The 24,077-nt window shown below is 41.8% G+C and overlaps 1 protein-coding gene across 4 annotated transcripts; it reads right to left on the reverse strand.

Moving 5' to 3' along the window:
• Positions 1 to 4,333: 4,333 nt before the first annotated feature.
• Positions 4,334 to 17,562, reverse strand: GJA3 (gap junction protein alpha 3). 4 transcript variants are annotated; one of them, XM_079311503.1, is made up of 4 exons: positions 17,391 to 17,562; positions 15,893 to 15,970; positions 15,578 to 15,679; positions 4,334 to 10,961 (listed from the first exon to the last, which is right to left on the reverse strand). In XM_079311503.1, the coding sequence occupies exon 4, from the start codon at positions 10,942 to 10,944 to the stop codon at positions 9,406 to 9,408; it is 1,539 nt and encodes a 512-aa protein (XP_079167629.1). In that variant the 5' UTR covers positions 10,945 to 10,961; positions 15,578 to 15,679; positions 15,893 to 15,970; positions 17,391 to 17,562; the 3' UTR covers positions 4,334 to 9,405. The 4 variants fall into 4 exon arrangements, with proteins under 4 accessions (XP_079167629.1, XP_079167631.1, XP_079167630.1 ...); XM_079311505.1 differs by lacking the exon at positions 15,578 to 15,679; XM_079311504.1 differs by lacking the exon at positions 17,391 to 17,562 and having other exon boundaries at positions 15,589 to 15,679; positions 15,893 to 16,037.
• Between the last annotated feature and the right edge of the window lie 6,515 nt (positions 17,563 to 24,077).

A 24,077-nucleotide genomic window follows, 5' to 3' on the forward strand; every position in this document is an offset into this window, starting at 1 on the left:
TTATATATGAGTTATTGTAAAGTTGCTTCGGGCTAAATTCATTTCGGCTGCAACACCACTGAAATGAATGTACTTACAACAGAGATTCGTTTGGCCCCTTATGTACTAAACTTGCAGATCTTTCTTTCTTTCTTTAAAAAAGAACTATTCTTTTTGCAATTGACCTTATTCACTACAGTCATTTAAACACAAAGCAAGTCTTATCTGTGTTACCCTGGTGTGGTGGAGTTATACTGGATTTACGTTGTTGCAACTGAGAGAATTCTTTCAGCTCAAAATAAAGACAGCTGCCCAAATTACATGCAGATCACTGCACTTCTGCTATACACCAAAAACTTGTAATGCACATTTCAGTGTCATGCATGACTTGCTACAGCAGCTGTAGGGAAAAGGAATTCCTGATACACAAAACTTTGTTAGAAAGTTAGGTCATGACTTTAGCTGTAAGAGATTTCAACACCTAAGCAAATACATTTAAGCTTTTCTATTATGCATGGACAGTAAGCAGTCCATATTCTCTCCAACTTATGGGGCAGCAATGGAATTATTTTCTCATCTGGATCACCTACAGAGATGTCACTTCAGCATTCTGGGTATGAAAACTTGAGTTCAAACTCAAGGATGGAGGAATAAGATTCAAAGTAACTAGGTGTCTAAAACAAAACTATAAATTAAATTACTGAGGCATTTTATGGTCTTATCTTACACAGGAAGACAACAATTTCCTTCTAGTCTTAAGAAAGTTCTGATCCTGAATGAAGCCCCACAGCTGGAATGAGTCAGGAGCGGCCTGTGCTGCCAGTCTGCTTGGAAGGACTGATGTGCCTGCAGCAAGGACAATGGCATGGAGGCAGCCCAAAGACAGGCACTTGCAGCTCCACCTACAGCCACAGATATGCTGGAAAGAGTGTCCACTCCTGTAAACAATAAAAAGCAGAGATTTTAAAAATGTATCCTGAAGGTTAGACACAGAATTCTCATGTAGTCAACAGCAAGAGGCTGGTGCAGACTGCATCCTTCCCCATGCTGCAAAATCCCAAAACACTGCAGTCACTAGTATAGCCCCATTCATGACAAATGTAAATGCAGGCATTATTTTGTAGACTCCTGGCCAAGAATTTTGCTCTTAAAGCACTGGGACTGCACCACTTTATTTGAGTACAGACTTTAAAAGACTATAGGATGTAGAAAATCCAGGGAAATCAGCCATGTGTGTTTCTGGTATCCCAGCCAGGCTGGCTTTGCTGCAGGTTTTTCTCTCATAATGAAAATGATTCTTTCCCCTCAGAGTATCCATAATCCAAACACAATGAATTTGCTTAGGCAAAACCTCCTTACCTGCTTACTTCTGCATTTTTTACAGAATTGATATAGTAAACCCCACTGCATGCAAAGCAAACAGTAAGTTCCTCTGTGGGGCAGGGTAGTTCAAGCATATTATCCCTTAGTCTTTGCTCAGAAGACCACAACATTCCTTAAAGCCAAAATCTTTAGAAAGTTTTATCTTCTCAGATAGGAAAATGAGATACATGATAGCTGATAATTGCTCTTCCTATTTAGTTTACATTGAGTATAAACATCTAATCCATATTCTCACATGGTTGTATTTCACTTTACTCCATCAATTCACTGACTTTGATGGATCTTGTGCGAACACAAGAAAAATGTATCCCAATGAAAAATGTATTGTCTTTTTGGGAGTCTGAACTTCTGAAGCCCTTTCTATTAAAAAAAAATATTGCCTACAAACCATAGGAACTCTTTAAAAAACCATGTCTCATGCCACTTAGAAATGCAAAGGTCTGAGCATTTTAATATATTTTGTCGTACTTTAATGGGACAAATAAATAAGAAAGGTGAAGAACTCCAAGTATTTGATTTCTTTTTCTCTCAGGAGGCAACCTCTAAAATTACAGAGATCTGTTTGAAAAATAGTTAGAGTTGGCAATATTAGTGATGCAAACAGTGAGCCTGGGTAGTTCTTTGTGACCTTGATGTCAGTCTGCTCACTGCCACTGTCCATGGCACCAGGAACCTCAACTACATCTGTAGCCACTGTCAAAAGTGCTGAGGACAGCCCTTAAAATCAAGGTATGGCAAAAGCCCACACATTGAATATCCTCCTCTAGGGACTAAAACTAGCTCTGACAGGCACTCTACTACCACTAGTGACTCAAAGATAGGCAAACCACATACTACACAAAAAACAATAGGAGGTAGCTACTCAGGAAGGACAACATTTTGTTGCTATGTAGCACTAATCTCTCTTTAAAAATTAAAAAAAAAAATTGCATAATGAAGAACTGGTAGTGCAATCCAACTGTCCTACTAATGCATCAATAATAATTAATGATACCTGTAATTCTGGCATAACATCACATACCTGCACATGCTAAAACTTCCTCAAACACCCTGTTTTCCTGGACTATGACACTCTAAGAAAAACAGTCTTCCTAGATCATCTTTATGAGAAGGCTGTCTTCAGTTTTGTGGGTTTGGATAAGCCATCTGCTTACTCTATTGTCTGCTGAAAATAGACACAAAGACAATTAGACTTGATGCACATCCAGTTGCCAAAAGTGATCAAAATGTCAGACCTATTAAGATCTCGCTATCTGACATCTGTTTCCTTGATGTGTATTGCCTTCATTGCTTTCATTCCTGTTCCAGCTGCAGTGTGGGTAAACACTGATGAGGTTAGTTAAAGCCCATTTTGAGTGCAGTCACAGTGAAAAGGCTTGCTAAAGCCCAGCTGACTGTTCCTGTGCCAAATCCCTGGGAACAGCAGCAGCAGTGCAGGGGTGTGTGGAATGCTCCTCATCTGGCTTTCAGCAGAACTGTTCAGACATTTACTGGAGCAGGTTAGGGTTCCCCCCAGTACACCTTTTTTCATTATTATCAGAATCTTGAGTGCTCTGACACAGCTGTGGATGAGAAGAGCACACCTTTCACACTTTCTCCAGAAACTCACATGAAGCTGCCTTGCTCAATGTGGCAGCACAAGGTACCCACACCATTACAAAGGCCTTCAGAGACTAAGAGTAGCAGCACTTGTAACTCCTACTCCAGCCAGAAATTCTTTACAGACAGTGGATGCAAGGTGACAGCAGTGTGGCTGTGTCCCAAGGGAATCCATGACCAAACTGTATCTGCTCCACTGACACACTCAGCTCCCTTGGGAGTACTCTGCCTGTTCTTCAAGTGACAAAATTGTGGAATACACATCTAAATAGAAAGTTTGCCAGATATATTTGTAGCAAAAAGAGCTCTTGGTCAGAGGAAACTTTATGCACTTCCTTAGCTTAATACTGCTAAGCACAATCTTTGTACTACCCATATCATGCACCTGTCAGCTTGCTTTACCCCTGCCCAGTCATCAGAGATAGTGAGCAGTCTGGTTTACCACGTGGATACATCATGTAAGGCAGAGACAGCACCACCTGAGCACAAGGAAGCACAAAATAAACATGCTTGACTGTACTCCCATTGGATAGCAGCACTCAGTACTGCAGGGCAGAAACTATCTTGATCTGCCAGGTCCATGTAAGTGCTGCAGATAAAGTAAAGCTTTACAAAGTCTTCATACTTAACATTTCTGGAAGAGACATGTAGTCTTGCCCGCATTGCTGCCTTCCACAAGTAAAACTTCTCGGAAATCTGGTCCTGGCCTCTTCACAGGACTATACAGTGCCTAGACTGACATTATATTACATTACTGACTTTAGTACACTGCACATTTTCAGTGCAGAATTGTGTTACACTTCTGCATGCTAAACTGTGAATGTTCCTATAAGGGGCAAATCAGCAAACTGCAAATGCAGTGGACACCCCACATTATTTACAGTAAGGATCTGCTTCCCCTGCACTAAAATCCTTCATGCATTTATAGCTAACAGTCTCATGGCACAGCATAGATGGATCAACCAAAGTCAGCAGTGGGTGAAAGGTGGGAGTCACTGCTAATGCCACACTGCATGAGATGAACAGTGACTCCCGTGCCAAAGCAGGAGCCAAGAGTGAAACCTGGATTTGGTGGAAGGCAGCAGCAGACCTCCCACTGATGTCAAGGTACTCAGAGTTTCACCTTTGCACATGCTCAAGTGGGTCTTGTTCCCATGTGTCTTCTGGACTGTGACCCTCCTTTGAAGCCACTGGGAGTTCTGCACAGAGACAGGTTTCAGCATCCAGTTTTCCTAGAGATGCAGTTCGGTGACCATTTCACAGGATAGAGGGAAGCAGCAGTGTAAGTGAATACAGGGACAGAGCTAACTGTTCTGTCACATTAGTATTTTAAAAGCACAACCATGAAAATATAATCTAGAAGAGACAATGCTGTGGTACAAAAAGTTTATTTAGTCACGATTTTGTAAACATATGAGGTAAATTAACGTTTACATCAAGTTGCTTCTTACAGAATTTAATATACAAGGCACTTCTCTGAAGACAGTACTTTTAACTGTTTGCTGGTTTTATTGTTACTACTGCCCAGAAAACTTTCTATGTTTTTTGTCAGATTCTGTCACGTAAAAGACAAACATCCAGAAAGCAGCAAGAAAGTTCTGAGTAAGCTTTCTTATGTTTTAGAACCCTTTAACTGTGAGAAACAGTGGCAGGGCAAATAGCAATGTAATCTCCACCTTAAAATATGCTCACACATCTTGCATAACTCTTCAAGAACTGAAAACTCTAGAATTAGATTGGAATCTTACAGCAAACTTAAATTGCAAATCTACAATTTCTTTATCACATCAGTGGTTTTCGTTTATGCAAATAGTCCCATTGTCTTTAATGGTCTTATTTGCAAAAGTTAAAATAACTTGCATTAAATTGTATTTGCAGGCTCAGAACTGTATTTTTGCCTAGAAAGCAAAACATTTATTTTTTGTAAAATCTTCTACAGTGTAACAGTGCAGTGCTTATTCACAAGAACTTTGGAATTTTAAACCAGGCTGTAAATTTAGCTTGTGAAGGACATATGTCACAGCTAATCTTTGTCATTGAAGCTCTAAACACACAGGAAGGCACATGAACAACAGTGAACCTTAGTTTATTTGGCAATAATTGAGTTCATTATGAAAAATATTTTTTCCATGGTGTGCTCCCTAAATATCCAACACCCATATTTGAATTATACAGAGAAAGCTGATATGCATCAGTTATCAGGTTAAATTTAATGGTACTGCCTTATGTCTGAAGAGTTCCTGTGTTATAGTAAGACATTTCTCTCATGTTTAACACATTGGCAGAGTCATTCTTTTACTTCTTATACAAATGTAAACTTAGAAAGCAGTTTATTTCATCCAAATGTGCAATCTGAAATCAAAAACTGAATGTAAACTTCAGAAAATCAGAATTACAAGAGCACACTTTTCACAAGAAAAATCAAAGTAAAACATTTGGGATTAAAAAAAAAATCCAGCCTGTTCAATCCATGGTGTTAGTGTCTGTTTAAAACAAAAAGACCTGGGGGCTCAACACCCTGCTCCTGCAGACTGCTGTCACTCACAAGAACTCAGTGGAATACAACAGTTTGTAGCAGCTGAGGAGGTGCCACACCTAACCAAAAAGGGACCTAAACAGTGATCTGATTTTTAAAGCTTGCTTTTATTATTTTACTAATCCTACACTTATGTAGTCATACCAGATAATAATCTTAAGAGCTGCAAAATGTCAGACATTTAATTAGCTCTGAGTGCCTTGCTGAACAACAAACATACTGCAAAAAGAGTAGTACATCATACACCTGGTAACTTGTTCAAAGAGTATCTTTTTTCAGGTTTTTTTTTCCACAGTTTATCTCAGCATATTTTTTAACTTCAAGTAAGAGAGAGAAGTTTTTCCACAATTATTCTACTCAAAGAGCAAAAATTAGTGGGGTTTTTTTTTCAGTCTGCTTAATATCAGGCATGATTCTGTTCTGCTTTTGCCATAACTTACCTACAGGTTTCATCTTTGCTGTGCACTTGAGGTCTTTCAGAATTGTGGCTTGAATACCCATGTGATCGAGCTAAATCAGGGTATCACTACCAGTTCCCATGAAACTTTGTAATTAAGTTATGTGAAAGATCAATGACTTAGAAATCAGAAGATAATTTTTGCCAATAGGCTCTATTGTGCAAGTCAGTGGGTGTTTGTACATATTTTCTAGAACTGCAAAATTCTGCATAAAATTTGGCACTCGATTCATGGGATGTTGAATTCAGTGATCATTCCTTAGTAAAAATTGAAGTCCCCAAAACAGGCCACACCAGTAAGAATTTTCTTTCAACAAATCTGAATCCAGATGTGATGCAGCAACTACGAGCAATTGCAAGCACTATGGAGGAGTTCTGCTGAAACAGTTACCTGGGCTCAAATGAAGAAACAGTTACTCCAAATGAAACTGTAGGCAATGAAGAGGCTTGACGCTGCATAGTTACGTGATGGAACTTAAGCTGATCTTAAAAGCGCAACCTGTGAGTTGTAGCTTTGCTTTCTCAGACAAGGACTGCCTGGATGCAGAGGCTGCTCTCTCAGACTTCTCTTAGGGGTTGCAATAGAGTTATATTTCTCCCCCCGAGCTTCACCTAACAGGAAAAACCATCTTTTAGAGCTTTCCAGTAGTTACTCTGGCTGAAAATACCATATATTCCACAAAAGCTTTCTGCAGGTCTAACCACACACATTAACTTGAAAAGGTCAGCCTAGATCTTAGTTGATCATAAGATAAATGTATCTCTCTTACTATTTTTTATATACAATATGGATGCAATCCTGCAGGACACACTCTGTGAGGGTAGTCCTAAAGTAAGGGCTGCAAGATGCAGAGCCCAATCAAACAACATAAGTCTTGCTCTCAGGAAGAGATATAAAAAAGCACACATTCCAGGTGGTCTGGTTTATATAAATACACTCCAGAAAGACTCTGACTTCATTCTTCAGAAGCATAAAACAAAGGAAAATGCAGTCCATAAACTCCGATGTACTAAAATACAGAGATGCATATATTGCATTATTTCAGCTATGTAGTTAATTGGCATTTATCAAAACTTACAAAACTGCTACTATAGATGCTAGTAAATCTAAAAATTTTGAATCTGAATCTCTGCCTTTGCTTACATCCAGGCAACTTCATCAACTTTAGTCTATGTTCAGCATAGTTGCAGGGATACAATGAAAAGCAGAACTTGGCTTTTAGTTTTCTTGCAGAAAGCATTTTTATGGCTTATAACACAGAAAACCCATGAGAGCATGCCTGAAGCTGAATACCTAATAATAAATATCTGTATTGTGCTACTACACATTGACTTTTAATGCAGTGGCTGCCCTTAAGATCCACGGCAGCAGAAGGACTTCTCCTCACCTGGTTCAACACAAGCAGGACAAGGAAGTCATGAGACAACATGCCCAAAGGCTGCAGAACAGCGCTTCTGATCATGAGAAGCTCTTTGTGACTACTCAGAAAGCAGTAAAAATGTTTAATCTTGAGTAGTGGGAATATATTTTGACCGTTGAATAAAATAAGCACACTCAGGAAAACATTTAACAGCAGAAATAACCAGTAATGTTAACTATTTGCTACAGGTTGACCCTGCTCTGCCTGAGTAAGGACTGCACTGCCAGGCCAAACACTTTGAAGATGTAAAGGGCTGTCCCAGTGTGTTTGATTGCTCTTTTCCAGTTACAGTACTTTCGATTTATAGCAGCAACAGGACTGACTCCATGCTTTAGTTCTTCTGGATTTTGCTTAGAACAGAAGCTTGGCCTAATTCTGTATTCCTTCTGTACCAAAACTCTCCTGAGCCTATTCAGGCATGCAGAATTCTAACATCTTGTTAAAGAGGGAATAAGGGACAGAGCCTGCTGAAAGGAAAGCTGCACGTTACAAAAAAACCCCAGTATTTTCCTTCACCCATTTTAAGGGGCACACACATTTTTCAAAAGCAGGATTTCAATGTCTTTTCTAAGGCCCAAAATCTAAATTTCTTCTGGCTCCCAAAACTTCATGTGAATGCTAGTCTTGCTTGAATAAGGCCTGCGAGATCCATTCCCAAATCTTGCTCCTTGTTAAATTGAATGGAAATTCTCAAAGTGACTTCAGTCGGATCAGGATAGACCCTTTAGCCACCAGGTTGCCCAGATATTTTAGCCACCTTTTCTGCAATACAATATTATCTAAGTCTGTTTTCACTGACCTAAAGACACTACAGATTGATGTTAAACAGTACACAACAGGAAATAATGTTGCTTTGGGAATTTCACCATTAGTAAGTTCCTTTCCTCTTACATTTTCTTGTAAGATCAAAGATCAAACTAAAATTATTAAGTACACAGTCAAATAACTTTAAACCTACAGATTATTCTCAAAATGTTCATATACTTAAAAATAAGCACCCAAGTTTACTTCTAAAAAGCATTTTTCCAACAAACTTAAGCTGATATCTAATAGTCTAAATGCAGAGCCGTACTTTTTCCTAATTGTTTGTTCACAGGCAATGTATGGGGCCATGGTGTATTGAAATGATAATCCTTGCTTTCTGAAGAGAAATTGTTCTGTGCAATAATTTCTGAGGTGTGGTTTGAATTCCTGTCCTCCTGTAAGCAATTTAAGAAGTCAGCTAAAATTATAGTCAAACATGCTCAAACATATTTGCAGGCTTATAAACATGGTGTGATCATGGTTGGCAAACACTGGATAGAAGGTCAAACCAAACACTTCCTAACAGGTCAAGAGTTAAAAAAAAAAAATAAATTACGGAAAGAAGAACCTCAAAAATCTATTCCAGGGGTTCCCTAAACTTTGCCTGGCCGAGGACCGCATGGGTGATTTGCCATGAACACGAAGGCTTCATTAAATCATGCAATATGGAAGAAACTGAGTTACCTTTAATAAGGCAAGTTGGTCCGTAGACACAACGGGTGCCAAGAGGCAATACACCCCCCTGATGTTTGCCATAGGGCTATGTAGGATTCAAGAGGAAGAAAGGAAGTCATTGCATCTGCTCATGTAAAGCTTCTGGGAAAGAGCTGAAGTGAAGGTAAGGGCAGGAGGGAGATGCCGGCCAGGTGCATGGGCACTAGGGACATCAGCACTTTCTGGGATGAACGCCGGCCTCGGGGCACGGATCAGCTACCACTGCCCCGGTATCTGCGCAGGCCTCCCCTGCGGCTGCCCTCGAGATCTGCCGTGAACATGAAGGAAAGCGGGACTGGTCTCCCGGCCCACGGGCTGCGCTTCGGTCACCCCTGACCTATTAGAAAATGTTGATAATTTCCCCCACTACAACTCACAGAGTGCAAAAACAGCAAGCGTCTAAGTTTGAAGCCCAGGCCTTCTCACCCACGCCAGGCCTGGCCTCCCCGGGCAGCCGCCCTGCCCACTGCGCCTTCCTTGCAGCACCTGCTCCCCCAGCGCGGCCGCCCGCCTTACACGGCCAGGTCGTCGGACCGGGCTCTGCAGCTGCTCGACTTACTGGCCCTGCTCAAGCGCCGCGTGTCTACGAGCAGCGGGGGCTCGTGCATCTCCACCGTGGTGCAGGCAGCCGAGACGGGCCGCGCCCCCGACAGCTCCACCTCGCCCTCCACATCCCACTTGCCGCCGCTCGCCCCGCTCAGGCTGGTGCTGCTGCCGCTGTTGGCCGCGGCGATGGGCAGCACGGCCGGGGGTGGGAGTAGCTGCTCCAGGGGCTCTTCCTGCTCGGGAAGGGGATGCCGGACGCTGCTGGGGGTAGAGGAGCCTGCGGAGCTGGAGGAAACCTTGCCCTGGTGCTCCGCTGCCATGTTGACCCAGTTCTGCTCGGATGGCAGGGCACGGCTGCTGCTGTTGAAGTAGTTGATGACGGCCGGCGTGGGCGTGGGGATGGGGGTCGGGATGGTGACGGGCGTGGAGATGGGAGTGGGAGTCACGGCGCGGTGCCTCTCCTCAGGGACTTGTGGAGCAGCAGGGTAGCTCGCCATGGACGTCGTGTTGGAGGGGGGCCGTGGTCTCGGAGCAGCTGTAGCGTAGTACGATGCCATGGTCACTGGGGCCAGCAGCGGGGTGACAGCACGGGTGTCAGGCAGAACGGGGGCCGGCGTGGCGGCCGTGACCACCACAGGAGGTGCTGGTGGCGGCAGGGACACAGGTTTGGACTCGCCTGTTACCATAACCGGCGTCATCGTTGCGACAGGCATCTCTAGGATGTACTGGCTTGTCATGCCCTGCTTAAGCTTCTTCCACCCCAAGTGATATATCTCGAGCATGTTCAGCAGCAGGGAGACTGAGGCCACCACCAACATGAAGATGATGAAGATGGTCTTCTCGGTGGGCCTTGAGATGAAGCAGTCCACAGTGTGTGGACAAGGTGAGCGGCTGCACTGGTAGACTGGCTTTAGCTCGAAGCCATATAGGAAGTACTGGCCCACAATGAAGCCCACCTCGAACAGTGTCTTGAATATGATATTGAAGACATAGGTACGGAGCAAGGCACCCCCCATACGGATTCTACCACGTTCATCACGGATTGGGGGCTTCTCTTTCCCCCTTTTGACAATAGGCTGATCTTTGACGTTATTGCTGCCTCCTCCACCACCACCACCAGATGCTGCTGCTACTGGGTAGTTGCCATCTTTGCTGCTTCCCTTCTTTTTCAGCTCCTCTTTCTCTTTCCTCTTCTCCTCCATGCGTACAATGTGCAGGACATGGCCCAGGTAGATGAGGGTTGGAGTGGAGACAAAAATGATCTGCAGCACCCAGAAGCGGATGTGAGAAATGGGGAAGGCTTTGTCATAGCAAACATTTTCGCAACCAGGTTGCTGAGTGTTGCATGTAAAGTCCGACTGCTCGTCTCCCCAGACCTCCTCAGCAGCAGCCCCCAGCACCAGGATCCTGAAGATAAACAGTACCGTCAGCCAAACCTTGCCAATAACCGTGGAGTGCTCCTGCGCGTTCTCTAACAGTCTCCCCAGAAAGCTCCAGTCACCCATTGTTTCAGATTTCTAACCTACAACAAGAACACCAGAGCAATTAGAACACCAGAGCAATCAGAGCAATGTTAAAACATAATTACACGACGCTGGGGCAGAATAGATTGATCCTCAACAAATGGTATTTCCTAAGGGCACTTGCTTTTGCAGAACCAGATAACCTGGGACTACACAAACATGGTCTTTGGTGAGCACAGAAGGGAGATGTTTAATGCTCTCACAGAGCCCAGACAGGCCTAAGTGCCCATACACAACTGGCAAGAGGGATTCGTAAGTTAGAATTTCTACAAGATTTAAATATTTAAACTATCCATTATTTCTGTTTCCTCTGTCTGAGATGGCTCTAACTAATATAAGCTCCTGCTTATATTTAGAAAAGAACAGGTAGAAATCAGATCAATTAAACAGAATAATCTTACTGTTAATGCAAATGCACTGGTATTCAGAGTGTGATGAAAAGTTTGCCTAACTCTAATAATTTTACTGTTATCAGAACTTATTTACTCCAGCAGTCAGTAATAGGTTTCAGCTATTTTCAACCATACAAACACAAAATTACTCAAAACCTACGTAATCTACAGCTGAATTCTGGAATCTGTACAACTCAGCAAGCATGTTCTCAAAGCCTAATCATGTTCAAATTTGTTTATTTCTAAAATGTCTCAGACACTTCAGTAACTTGAAGTATTGGGAAGAATGACAAATCCTGAGAGGAATGGTATAAAAGTTTCTGTGCCATTTCCCCTACTGTCCTGGCAGTTGGTGTTACTGAACCGTAGCTACCGTAACTACTGTAGTTAAAACAAAAAAACATTAAAACAAAACAAAACAGAATAAAAACAAAAACAGCAAACTCAAGGTCATTCCAGCATCTATATACAGATATTTTCTTGGAATCAAATAGAATTGCATCCTATGACCTTACTTCTGTGACAAGTAACTGGCATATATTCTCAGCAGTTTCCACCAATTCATCTATGATGGGCCTCCCATGTCCAATTCTAGGCAGAGACACAATTGCTGATTTGGAAAGGTTTAAAATGCAAGACTTTTTTTTTTAATATCAGATTCCTCACAAGCTTCCTCCAATTGAGAAACAAGAAAAATCTCCTGCTATCACTTCTGTTATCCTTTGCCTGTTCCTAACTGGATTATATGCAAGAATACTGGAATATATGTAAGAAGTACAATTCATTCCCCTAAAGAACTCACTTCTATATTTTATATGTCAACTTTTAACTAAAAACAAAATAAAAAATTTTGCTTTGAGCTGACTTCAATACCTTCAGAAAAACTTGTGTTGTAACTGTAATTCAGATTTAATAATTTGCATACAAAAACCCCCACTATCAGAAATGTAACTATCTTCTTGTTTAAAAATCTCAGAATATTTTATATATATAACTTAATTACATCTTACTACGCTTATGCTTCACATCCAAACACCTGGGTGTCTTACAATTCCTGAGAAAAGAAAGGTGTTCATCACTACAGCTAGGAATTTACCACTGAAGAAGTGTACTATTCTCACCATTATATGAGTGCAATTTCCAGCAATTCTGCCACTGTTTTGCCAAAAGAAGTACTTCCAAAGTCTGTCCTGAACTTCTTCCACACTTTTAGTTAAGGCAACAAAATAAACTAAGTGTCTTTAAGGTACTTTTTGCAACTTGATTTTACTGTGAGGCACTGAAATACCTGTAACTGCAGAGTAGTACACTTTCACACAAAAAGCAACAACACACTCATTAGTATTTTGCAGTTCTATAAATCCTGGTATACTAATTCATTTTTTATCACACAAGTTAATTTAACAAAAACTCCCTCTAAAAATACATCTTTGATATTCTTCAAAAATGCATTCCCTTTAATATAAGTGAATTCTTTTCCCAACAAAACATGATAAACTACAAATGATCATACTAACAACGAAATACTGATTTTATGTACTTATGTTCCCTGTCCTGAAAAGTTTTTTAAAAAATATATTCAGATTCTTTTTGAAGAATGTATTTTTTCTCCTCTTAAAACAGTAGACAAAAGGTGAATAAATTTTGTTATAATATTTTTATAGTCTTAATTTGTTTATATTACTTCAAAATTTAATCATCCATCTTAATTTTATAAGGTTTAAAATATTTTGGATGGTTAAGTATTTTTAATCTTAAAACAAGGAACAATTTTTAAGGCAATAACAAATTAATTTTATATATTTTTTCAACTCAAAATCATTTGAAGATATACCCAGTTTAATTCCAGCTTTAAACAAAACTAAACTGTTGTTCAGGCGTGTTTTCATTATGAGTGGGAAAATGTAGGAAAAGCAAAATAAATAATGTGATATTTGATGGATTAAAGAAGTTTAGCATAAAGCCAAGTTCAGTATTGCCTTTCTCTGCTATTCTTCACATTGTGCCTCTCTGCTCAACACTCTCTGCCTCACTCTCTCTTTTCCATCTGTATCAAACAAAATAAACAGCTCAGGTCATGGGCAGGCAATGATGTCTATAATGAAAACAGGACATTTTGTGCATTTCTGAGGATTTCTCTAGTGATTAACAGAAAAACAATAACAATTTTTAAAACTTAAAGATGCCAAATAATAAATCCATCCAATTTAATCATTCTCCAATCATTAATACTACTCAAGAATTATTTTTCTTTTTACTGTAGTTCAGCAATGCCCAGGCTGAGTTAATTGACACCAAAGACATGACACAATGCACTTCTCAGAGAATATACATAAAAAAGCTATTGTAGTCCTAACATTAGTCACAATATTTATTTCTGCATATTAGAGTATGCAAATTTATCCTGCACAGCAAAAGAAAGTGTTTAAACTGTGAACAGATACTTCACAGCATCTTAACTGCCCAGAGGTGAAAAATCTCAGTGTACATCTTAGTATGAATTGCAGCAACTGATGCCTTCACCACAAATACATCCCGTACATAGCACATAAATACTGGAAGGACATAATTTTCAAGGGCAATGCAAAGTTACATATCTCCACTGGCTGGAGAGTTCTCAGAAATCCAGGTCCTGTGCCTTTCTTCAATGTCAATACATTCTTCAGTGAGCAATTCTTAAGATCAATGTAACTCATCCAAAAATCACACCAATAACTGCAAAGGGGTACCTTGATACAAATCATTATTAAATTACATTAAATTAATACAGAAGGTTCACAAAGCTCTGAGAATATATGATTTTTCCCTGTTAAATTCAACACTATCTATGTCTAAATTCAAACAACTCAATATTTTAGCTGAGAATAATCCCAAGTTTGCTTTTGTAGTATTACATAAATTCAACTGTGTAGTATTACTTTCATTGCTACAAAGACACGCAACTGTTAAGACCTAATCTTCAATATGGATTGTGAAAGGAGACATTTTTCTTTTTGTGCTTGGAAAAAAAAATGCAGATTAAGAAATGAAACATCTTTATCTGCATTTCGTGATGTCCATGAATACCCACAAAGGAATGACAGAGAATCTGTCTCAGAAAATAATCTAATTCAACGGTATGAAAAGCAAGGACTTCATGAACCTTCCTATCAGTTAATAAGCACTGGGAGTCTTGTATTATTTGGTGTATTTTATTGTATTGTATTTCTTGTATTAGAAAATCTTTCCTTTAAGACCTCACTGAAAAATGGACATTCATAAAAATTGGCATGGCATTTAAGAATCAATGTTGTGTTATTAATTAAAGGTTTAGTACATGCACAAACATACTTTGCATGTCACAAACAGAACAAGCAAGTGAGAATTAATTTTAGAAGCTGCTACCTCTTTGCATGAAAAGAATAATTATAATGTGATATCAACAAACTTTCCAGTTATTTTTATTTCTGATGAAGTCACTGAAGAAGTTCATCACTATGTACACTAAGTGTGCAAAATCTGACATTTTAATATTTTAAAATTTACTCAAACATGTACATGTCTATGTTTTTATATACACATATGCACACAAATAAGTACACAGTTGTATTACATACATAACCAATTATGACACTTGGTGTATTTATTGTTTCATGCAAAAAATGTCCTATAACAAATACTTAGAATCTTAACAGATACCCTTGTCTGAATACAATTTCTTAAATTCAGCCCCCGTTTCCTTTAATTTCTCATGACAGTCTAAAAACTTGGGATTTAGATTTTTTTCTTCAAAATTATCTCTATTTTATAAAGCAGTATGACAAAAAAACTGTTAAAACAACTTGCAATATTTAATTTGTTTTTACACCAATAAGGCATCTCCACCACTACCAAGTTCTTAACTTTGCTAACTTAAATCAGACAAAAGCAGTCATCCTGCAGAAAATCTGCAGCCATGTAATTCCAGACAAAGTGGCAGATGTGCAGGCACAGAATGAGCTACTGCAATTTCCAGTGAAACTTAGTGGTATTTGGCCATGTACATAATATGAAGCACAATGGTGAGTGTTTCATAAATCACAATAGAAGTTTCACAGTTCATTTTATAAACTTGTTTAAATGAGGATTTGAAAAACACCTTTCTTCATGCTCCCAGTGTCCAATTTTCAGACACATCTATCACCGCTCTCATTGTATTTCAAACACTTGTTAAAAATTAATTCCTTAACTGATCTTGTTATTACCTTGAACTTACTTTACTGCTATGGAGCCTCCTCCTTAAATCCCAGGCAAAACTTCTTTTGACTTCTTCTTGACTCCACTTGACCTCTGAGTGAAAGTCTGGCCTGAGTGAAGGAAAAGCGCAAGGAGTGCAGGGCTGAGCCCAGGAGGAGAGCTACACCCCACTGTTAAACTCCTCTCTTCCCTGCTGGAGCCCCTGCCCTGATCCATTAGCCGCAGGACAAAAAACAGGAACAAAAAGCCACCCCTTTTTTCCCCCAAGAATACTCAAATGCCATCTTAGAGTTGTACATGGGAAGGAAAAGACAGCGACTTACCAGCAAAGCAGAAAGGTGTGAAGGGTGTGGAGCTACCGGGGGACTGCGGAACAGCCGTGGAGCATGAGGGCAACAGTCCTACATCCCGAGTGAGTGAAGCATGAATGAGACAGAGCTGTCAGGTGCCCACTACCATCAGCCACACAGAGCTAAAAACTGCACCGTGAGGAGTGTCCCGCCCCCCGCCCCAGACATACAAAGGAAGGATGAGCCTTTCTGGCATTCAAAGGCTCAAGACCCTTTTTCACTGCAGAGAGAGAAGCAGGGACTCCAACGTTTGAGGATCTGTCTGAGAGGACTTCAGGCAAGTTAAAGTAACCGCAAGGGAGACCCTGTTCAAACTCCTTAAAGTACACTTTTGTACTATGGAAACAATTTAAATTCTTTCTAGTTTAATTCTAAAATGTTCCAGTAGGATTCTCTCATTTCCCTTTAAATAAAAGAGGTAAATACCTCTAAATATCTCTGACTACTCAGTTCAATTCATTCTTCGTATCTGTGTCAGTGTGCTAAAGACCTAACCCACTAAGGATTTCTAATAACATGCTAGGTTTATATGATTTCTTCAGTGAGTCAGCAGTGAACCCAAATACTTTTTGCCTACAGGGAAAAAAAAAAAAAGACACAAATGAATCAACTTTTTTGCTAATAACTCTGGCAAATTTTTACTTCATCAAGTTTCATACCTTCCTAAGAATATTCGTCTCAGTATTTTGCATCCGTTGTGAGTCCTAAGTGAACAAGTGAGTAACTGTTTCGGTAACTCTCAGACCAAAGATGAGAACACTGAGGCAACACCGGGTCAATGCAGGGACGCCACCCGGCCGTTCTCCCCATTATCAGTACAAGGTGTTTGTATGGGCCAGATAACTCAGGGCTCACCTCAAGGAACCCCAGAATCACCTCGGGTCATGCTCGTGAGCTCCATCATTCTGTGCAGCACCACCTTACAACCGTCAAAGAAATTCTGGCTCTGCTTTATATTTATAGAGACTTAACTTTACTCCAAGTACAAAACCGGCTTGAAATGCACATCAATGCTCACATGTGAGTGGCTCCTTAAGGAAGATATTGCACGTCTCTACACAACCATCCTGGATATTAATACTTGTTGCTTTGTCCTCCACTGCATCTTCTGAGGTATTTGGTGAGGCTTGGACACTTCTCCCTGCCACACCAGGCTCAGTTACCGTCCCATCTGCGAGCGCCGCTGCCTGCACAGGGTTCCCTCGATGGGGCAGGAGCAGAGGGACACCCGCGCCAGGGTCTCTCAGCGAAGGATTCAGCGCAGCAGGGCCCCTGCCTCGACTCCTCCTCGGTAGGATGAGCAGGCTCGGCCCCGCCCTGCCCTTCCCTGCCGCCCATCCCACGGAGGGACACGGCGAACGGGCAGAGGTCCCGGGCAGCTCCCGCCCCCCGGCCGGCTCCCAGCGCGTCCCTGTGCCGGCGGCGCGTCCCTGCCCGGCCGAGCGGCGCAGCCCCGGGCCGCTCTACTTACGCTTGGCGGAGGAAGGCTTTCTAAAGCACCCAAGGCGACACTCCTTCGCAAGAGTCCGGTCCTTTAAGTGGGAGGAAGAGGCACCCCCGAACTTGGGCTGTGGCAGAAGCGGCGGGGCGGGGCGGGCGGCGCCGGGAGTCCGTGCCCAGCGCCGTGCCCCGTGCCCAGCACCGTGCCCTGTGTCCTGTACCCTGTGTCCTGCCTGCTGCTGCCCGCCCGGCGCCGGCACCTCTGGCGGCCGCCCCGCAGCCCCCGGGGCACCCGGCCCTCCCTCTGCCCTCCCCTCCCCGCCTCCCGCCGCGGCTTCACCCGGGACGGGCCGGCAGCCCCTCTCCTCACCCGCGAGGCTCCCAGCGGATTGTCCGCCTGGATTTTAAAATGTTTATCACTGCGCAGATGACCCATCCCACCTGCGCGGGATTTCCCGGGAAATAAAAGAGTTTTGAGGATAGAAGCGTGAGAAACCCCTCCCCGTCGCGCCTGGAGCGGGAGCCGCTCTCAGCGGGATGCGCTGTGCGTGCCCCGGCACCGCGCTGGGAGAGCGCCGCACCCCGGCCGCCGGGTGCACGGCCCTGATGTGTGCGGTGTCACAGACACCTGAGCGAAAGGGGAAAAAAACCCACCCCGGCCGCCGGGTGCACGGCCCTGATCCGTGCGGTGTCACAGACACCTGAGCGAAAGGGAAAAAAAAACCCACCCCGGCCGCCGGGTGCACGGCCCTGATCCGTGCGGTGTCACAGACACCTGAGCGAAAGGGAAAAAACCACCAAAGCAACCGAACGAGGGTGCGGCTCTTCACCAAAACGAGGTTTTCTCTCTGAGAGCAGATAACCTTTGCAAGTGGTGCCTGTGTGTCCTGCATGTAGAACCCCAAAGGATCACCAGCCCCTCTTTTCCTCAGGCCCCTCCTGAGTCAGCTGTCAAGCTGTTAAGCGCAAAACTTTCAGAAAAAAGGAAAAACAAAACCCCCTCAAAAACAGAGATCAGTTGTCATTGTTTTGAAAGTTTTTATTTAAAAGTACGTCTTGACATTTTCAACATAAATACTAAAAAATACTACTATCACCTATATTGTGGTTAGGCTTTTGTGTGTTCTGTAGTGTTGCCCCAGGGAAAGCAGAACAGCCACACAGCCCGGGCAGCATCTAAAGCAGAGTGGGAGGTGGTTCTGCTCAAAGCAGGTGGAGGGAGGTGACTCTCCCCTGCTGCTCTGCTCTCATGAGACCCCACCCAGAGTGCTGCCTCCAACTCAAGGGGACCTCACCATGAGAAGAATGTGGATCTGTTGGAATGGGTCCAGAGGAGGGGCATGAAGATGATCAGGGGGCTGAAGCACCTCTGCTATGAAGGCAGGCTCAGAGAGTTGGGGCTGTTCAGCCTGCAGAAAAGGGTCTAAGGAAACCATACAGCAGCCTTCCACTTCCTAAAGGGGCCTACAACAAATTCAGAGAGGAACTTGATACAAGAACATGTGACTCGACATGGAGGAATGGCTCAAAACTGAAAAGGGGTAGATTTAGATTCGATGTGAGGAAGAAAGTCTTTAGTGTGAGAGTGGTGAGTCATGGGAACAGGTTCTCCAGATAAGTTGCAGCTGCCCTATCCCCGGAAGTGTTGAAGGCAGGTTGGATGGGGCTTTGAGCAACATAGTCTAGTAGATGTCCCTGCCCTTGGCCAAGGCAGTTAGATCTAGATGATCTTTAAGGTTCCTTCCAACCCAAACCATCCTATGGTTCTATGAAAGAATGACTTAAAGTGGCATGATGACTCAGTGAGTTGATGACTCAACAACTCTTCATCAGTAATATATGAGTTTCTCTTGATGGCTGTTCTATAGAGCTGGAAACAGAACCACATCAATCATTCCCAAGGCTTTATCTAGTAAAAAAAATCCAATAAAATTTTTGAGACACTGAGAGCTGTGTGTGTGCAGAGAACTGTTGAGAATCTGAATCTGACCATGCCCATGTTCTTGTATTCTTGCACTGCTTGATTGGTCCCCGTAAATATTTCAGCTGTAAGCACTAGAGAGTAAGATCTCTGTTGACATTAAGCACTAGAGGTGGCACAAGGACAAATGACTGGTCAGAGATGGGTGATATATCTGAAACACAGTGCTGCCATGATTGTAAATGTATCACAGGGTTGATCCTGAAGCATTGGGGCATGAGAGACTGTGTTAGGGCATAGGATGAAGTCCCAGCAACCACACAGTAACTCCTAACATATAAACTTTCCTCATGCAGTGAAGTCTCTCAGCTTGTAAGTTTTAATAGCATGATGCACTGGGTATTTCTTTGGTGGCTTTTTCACTCTCTGTAGGTTTCAAGTCATATTTCCATCTATCTGATCAAATTGGCTTTGACATCTGTTTTTTTAAGAGAAGTATTCTTACTCAGGAGGGCAGTGAAATTCTAGAGCATCCTTTTAGTAGTGCCAGAGAAGGTTTTTATGGTAGAATCCTTTACATTTCAAACTAGGAGATGCTGATGCAGTGCCTGCCTGCCATGGGACTACACCCATCAGCTAAGAATTTCCTTTTCGAGAATTCCCTTCTGTGTTCTTACAAGAAGAGGTTTGGTCTGTCAGCAAAACCCTCTGGGTCATTTATAGAAAATAGGGCAGGCAGGGATGCAAAATCCATGGGGAATACTTGAAAGAAGCAGTTTTAATTGTGAAGAACCAACCATGTACTGATGAAAGCCCAAGCATGAAAGCATGTTGAGGACATATGACTTGTTAGTCATACTCTAGAACAGGAGGATCTGTAGCCAAACAAGTGTGAATAGAAAAAAGTAGTACTGGACTCCTCAGGGAGTTTATTCAGAAAGAAAACAGGCTCAGATTTAGTTAGTGGTGTTCAAAAGTGTCTCTCCATGTGGAATTTCTGACAGAAGGATTCTGCTAGTTTCCTCACTTATCTTTAAAGAAGCACAGCACTGCTAGTTCTCATTATGCTTTAAGGGTTCTCTTCATGGGCATTAACACTAGACAGCAACACACAACTTAAGGTGACATTTGAATTTTTACGTTAAAATGCACACCAACAGTTCTTTCAGCCTTCCTTAAATTGACACAGAATCACAGAATGGTTAAGGTTGAAAGGGACCTCTGCAGATCATCCAGTCCAATATGCTTGCCAGGGCAGGGTTACCTACAGCAGGTTACCAGGAAGGTGTCCAGCTGGGTTTTTACTGTCTCCATAGAGGGATTAATTATCTTCTCTAGTACTGTCTTTTTGTCTCCCATCCAAGCCCTCACACAGGTGACAACTCCTGTTGTGCATGTAGACAGACATTTAGCAGTACATGATTTGGCTGGGACAGAAACAAAGTGCATTCAGGAAGTGGGGAGACTGAGGAGTTAAGCAAGTATTTTTAACATTAGAGGAATTGGGTTTTCATTACAAGGTACATGGAAATAAAATAAAAAATATATGCCAAGCTTTATGAAATTATAAAAAGGTCTCATAAGCAGATATTTCTTGATTAATCTTAGTCTGAACCTGAGCTGCTGCTCAACAAGAAAAATAGACTTTTTCAGATCAGTATTGATCTAAGACAGTGTTTTACCCCTTGCTATTTCTAATTTAAACATCTATTTTGAAGTACAGAAGAGGATTGCTGTTATGTAACTGTGCATCCAAACATGGTCTGGTGGAAAGACCCTAAACTGTGGTACATGCCTTCAGTCATAAGCCATGCCAAAGTGACACATGGCTCAGCAGTGCTGATAGCATTTTACCCATAGAGTCAGCCAAAACAAAGAACTACAGATGCCTTCAGTTCAGCTCATTGAGGCACTGTGCAGTATGTCAGTAAAGAGAATTGTGCTTGACATGCCACTGCCCTACAGAAGATGGCACTACAGATATTTAAATTCTGGGAAAAGCTACCTTCAGAGGCACAGTTTGAAGCAAGGAGATTTTAATCCTTCTGTTTTCTACATGGATGTTTTCTACATGGATGAATTGAAGAACTTTAGAATTAATTAAATAATAAATAACATGACAATAAAAAGACTGAAATTGTAGTTTGATCTCATATTATGTACTAGTTTCTATTATTGTATCAGTTAGTGATTAGTGTTCTGTTCTGTATGACACTACAGCTATCAGAGAAGGCAGCATAAGAACTGGTATCAGGAAGTATTTTTATTTCTAGTTTTATAGGACAACACTGTGACTTCTTGTTTGTGGGAATGGAGGCAATGGAAGACTAAATATCTCGTCCTTGGTTATATTGTTCTGAGAATAGCACTGAGACTCTAGGCTGGTGTTTCACCCACCAGAACCAGATTCCTCTGGTCCTTTCTGGTTCTTTCCTTTGGAAACATGGGAAATCTCCTCATACTACAAGAAGAACAAGAACAACAAGAACAATAAGGACAACAAGAACAATAAGGACAACAAGAACAATAAGGACAACAACAACATAAATCTGAATGTTCTGGATGTGGAAGAACATTCATCTTCATGGAATCAAAAGTTCCATGTAAGATGTAGTAGAGGAAGAACTATGACTGTACAAGCCAGGCATCTGTTAGGAGGAAGAATTAAAAGAGAGACACAGGACATGCAGAATCTTAAGAGGAATTATGCCTGCTATCATTCTGTCATGGTATGATACTATTTTTTTTCTGACACCACAGACAGAAACATGAAAAAAAATATTGATGTTTGAAACACATTGATTCCTGCCACAACAGGAAATCTGGCAGAAATCTGAGCTGAAGAAAGCAAATTTAAAATGCAGCATTCAAATAGTTCACTGCTGAGTTAGTGAATTAAAACAACTCATACAAAGTTTGAGGAAAGATTGTGTTGGAGCAAGGAAGAAGATGGCCAGTATCTGAGAAGCTGGGCCAGTAGAAAGGAATAGGGGGCATGGAAGGTACAACAGCAAAGGGAGAAAAGGCAGTTAAGATTTTTGCCTTTCTAGTAGCAGCCACTCAGGAAAACACAGCCAGAGGCTGTTTGAATTGCAGCATGTGTAGCAGCAAATAAACTTCATGTTTCCATTCCCTCCACCCCTTCCACTCACTCCCTACAGCTCTTCTTGCCCAACACCATGGCTTACTGCTCCACAGTCTTGTCAGTGTGGAAGTTCATATGGTCTCCTTGTAATGAAGAGCAAGTAATTAATCCATCTGAAAAAAAATCCAGCAAAGCAAAACATTTGTTTCTTCATCAGGTAAAACAGTGGGCCAGTCCAGTGCTGAGCACAGCTGTACAAACAACTGTGCTGGCTCAGTGCAGGTCCTGGGATTGGAGGCACCGTGTTGAATGGGTGGGAGAGAGATACAGACGGGATAAGAATGAGCAGGAAGGAATGACATCAGTAGTAATGCCCTAAACTAGTATTGCCAGTGGGCAATTAATTGTGCCAAACCACAACCAAGGCTTCTAAACAAGGATGTCCTTTTCCATTGTGTTCACGATAAGAGCAAATACAGTATGTTTTACCAGGAATGTACCTGGGCGTCATGGATGATGAATTTGTAAAGGTCTGAAATAATTACTGCCTTTCACAGAAAGGAACAGCAATAGGCATCTTGCTTTAGAATAGCAAAAACCATATTATGTAAGGAAAATTCCTCTACAAAATTCCAACTGCTGCAGGATGTGATGGTCTGCCTTTGGAATTAAAGAAATCAGTAGCCCAAAATGGCATGCCATTGGTGGGAAATAATCTCCTGGCTGCAGGCCAGGCTTCAGTGAACTCCACCAACGTCTGCACATATAGTAAAATGGGCAGCAAAACTGAACAGTGATCAAAACTGATTTCTGCCAGTTGGGAAAATGCCTGTTTTGTGAGACACACAACCAAGGCATAAGGAGCTTTTACTAACTGTGCTGAGAAAAAATATAAATCCATCACCAATTTCACTTATATTAATTGGAATTTTATTTACTCACAATACCACTTCATATACTTAGGTGGAACATACTATAGCACACCCATGTCTTATTACAGTTGCTAAAAGCACAAAGCTATCATGTTGACAGAGGTCATCCTGGACAAACCCTGCACTGGCAAATAGACTTTTGGGTGCTAACAAGACTGAAAACTTAATTTTAAACATCCTGGTTTTGACAAACCTTGAATGCATACCAGTATGATGTCAAGTCAATGATGTTATTGTGTCATGTCCCACGGGTGGTCTTCCACAAGCTCCAGCTCTTCTTTACAAAAGAGTTTTTCTTCACAAAACTGTTCTTTGCTTCAGGTCTCCATCCGACAGTTTTGCAAGTGCTTCATGTTTCTCAACAGAAGCACTTAGACCTTCCTACCTGCCAAAACTGCTATTGTTAAACCATTTCTCCCTGTGATAAAGATCTTATTGAATCCTAAGCTTATTTTCCCACTTGCCTGCAGCTCCTCCCAGCTGCAGAGTTTATCCCATTTGGTGGATCCTGATGCTCTGACAATGAATCATTAATAACAATTTACTGCAATACAGAAAAGCTTCTATCATGACATAGGCAGAAGTTATGCCTGGCAAATCCATGTTGCAATGTCTCATTCAGTCTTCTATCAGATAACAGCAAGGGAATGATTTAGTCAATTTGTGTCTTTGGGCACGTGTGTGTAAAGGAATAGACTGTCGTTTTTTGGTTTGTTTTTTTTATTTTATTTGTGCTGGACAGATTGTGGAAGCTGTTTAATATCTAGGGCAGGGACATGA

The sequence above is a fragment of the Erithacus rubecula genome (assembly GCF_903797595.1).
Source record: "Erithacus rubecula genome assembly, chromosome: 1".
NCBI lineage: Eukaryota > Metazoa > Chordata > Aves > Passeriformes > Muscicapidae > Erithacus > Erithacus rubecula.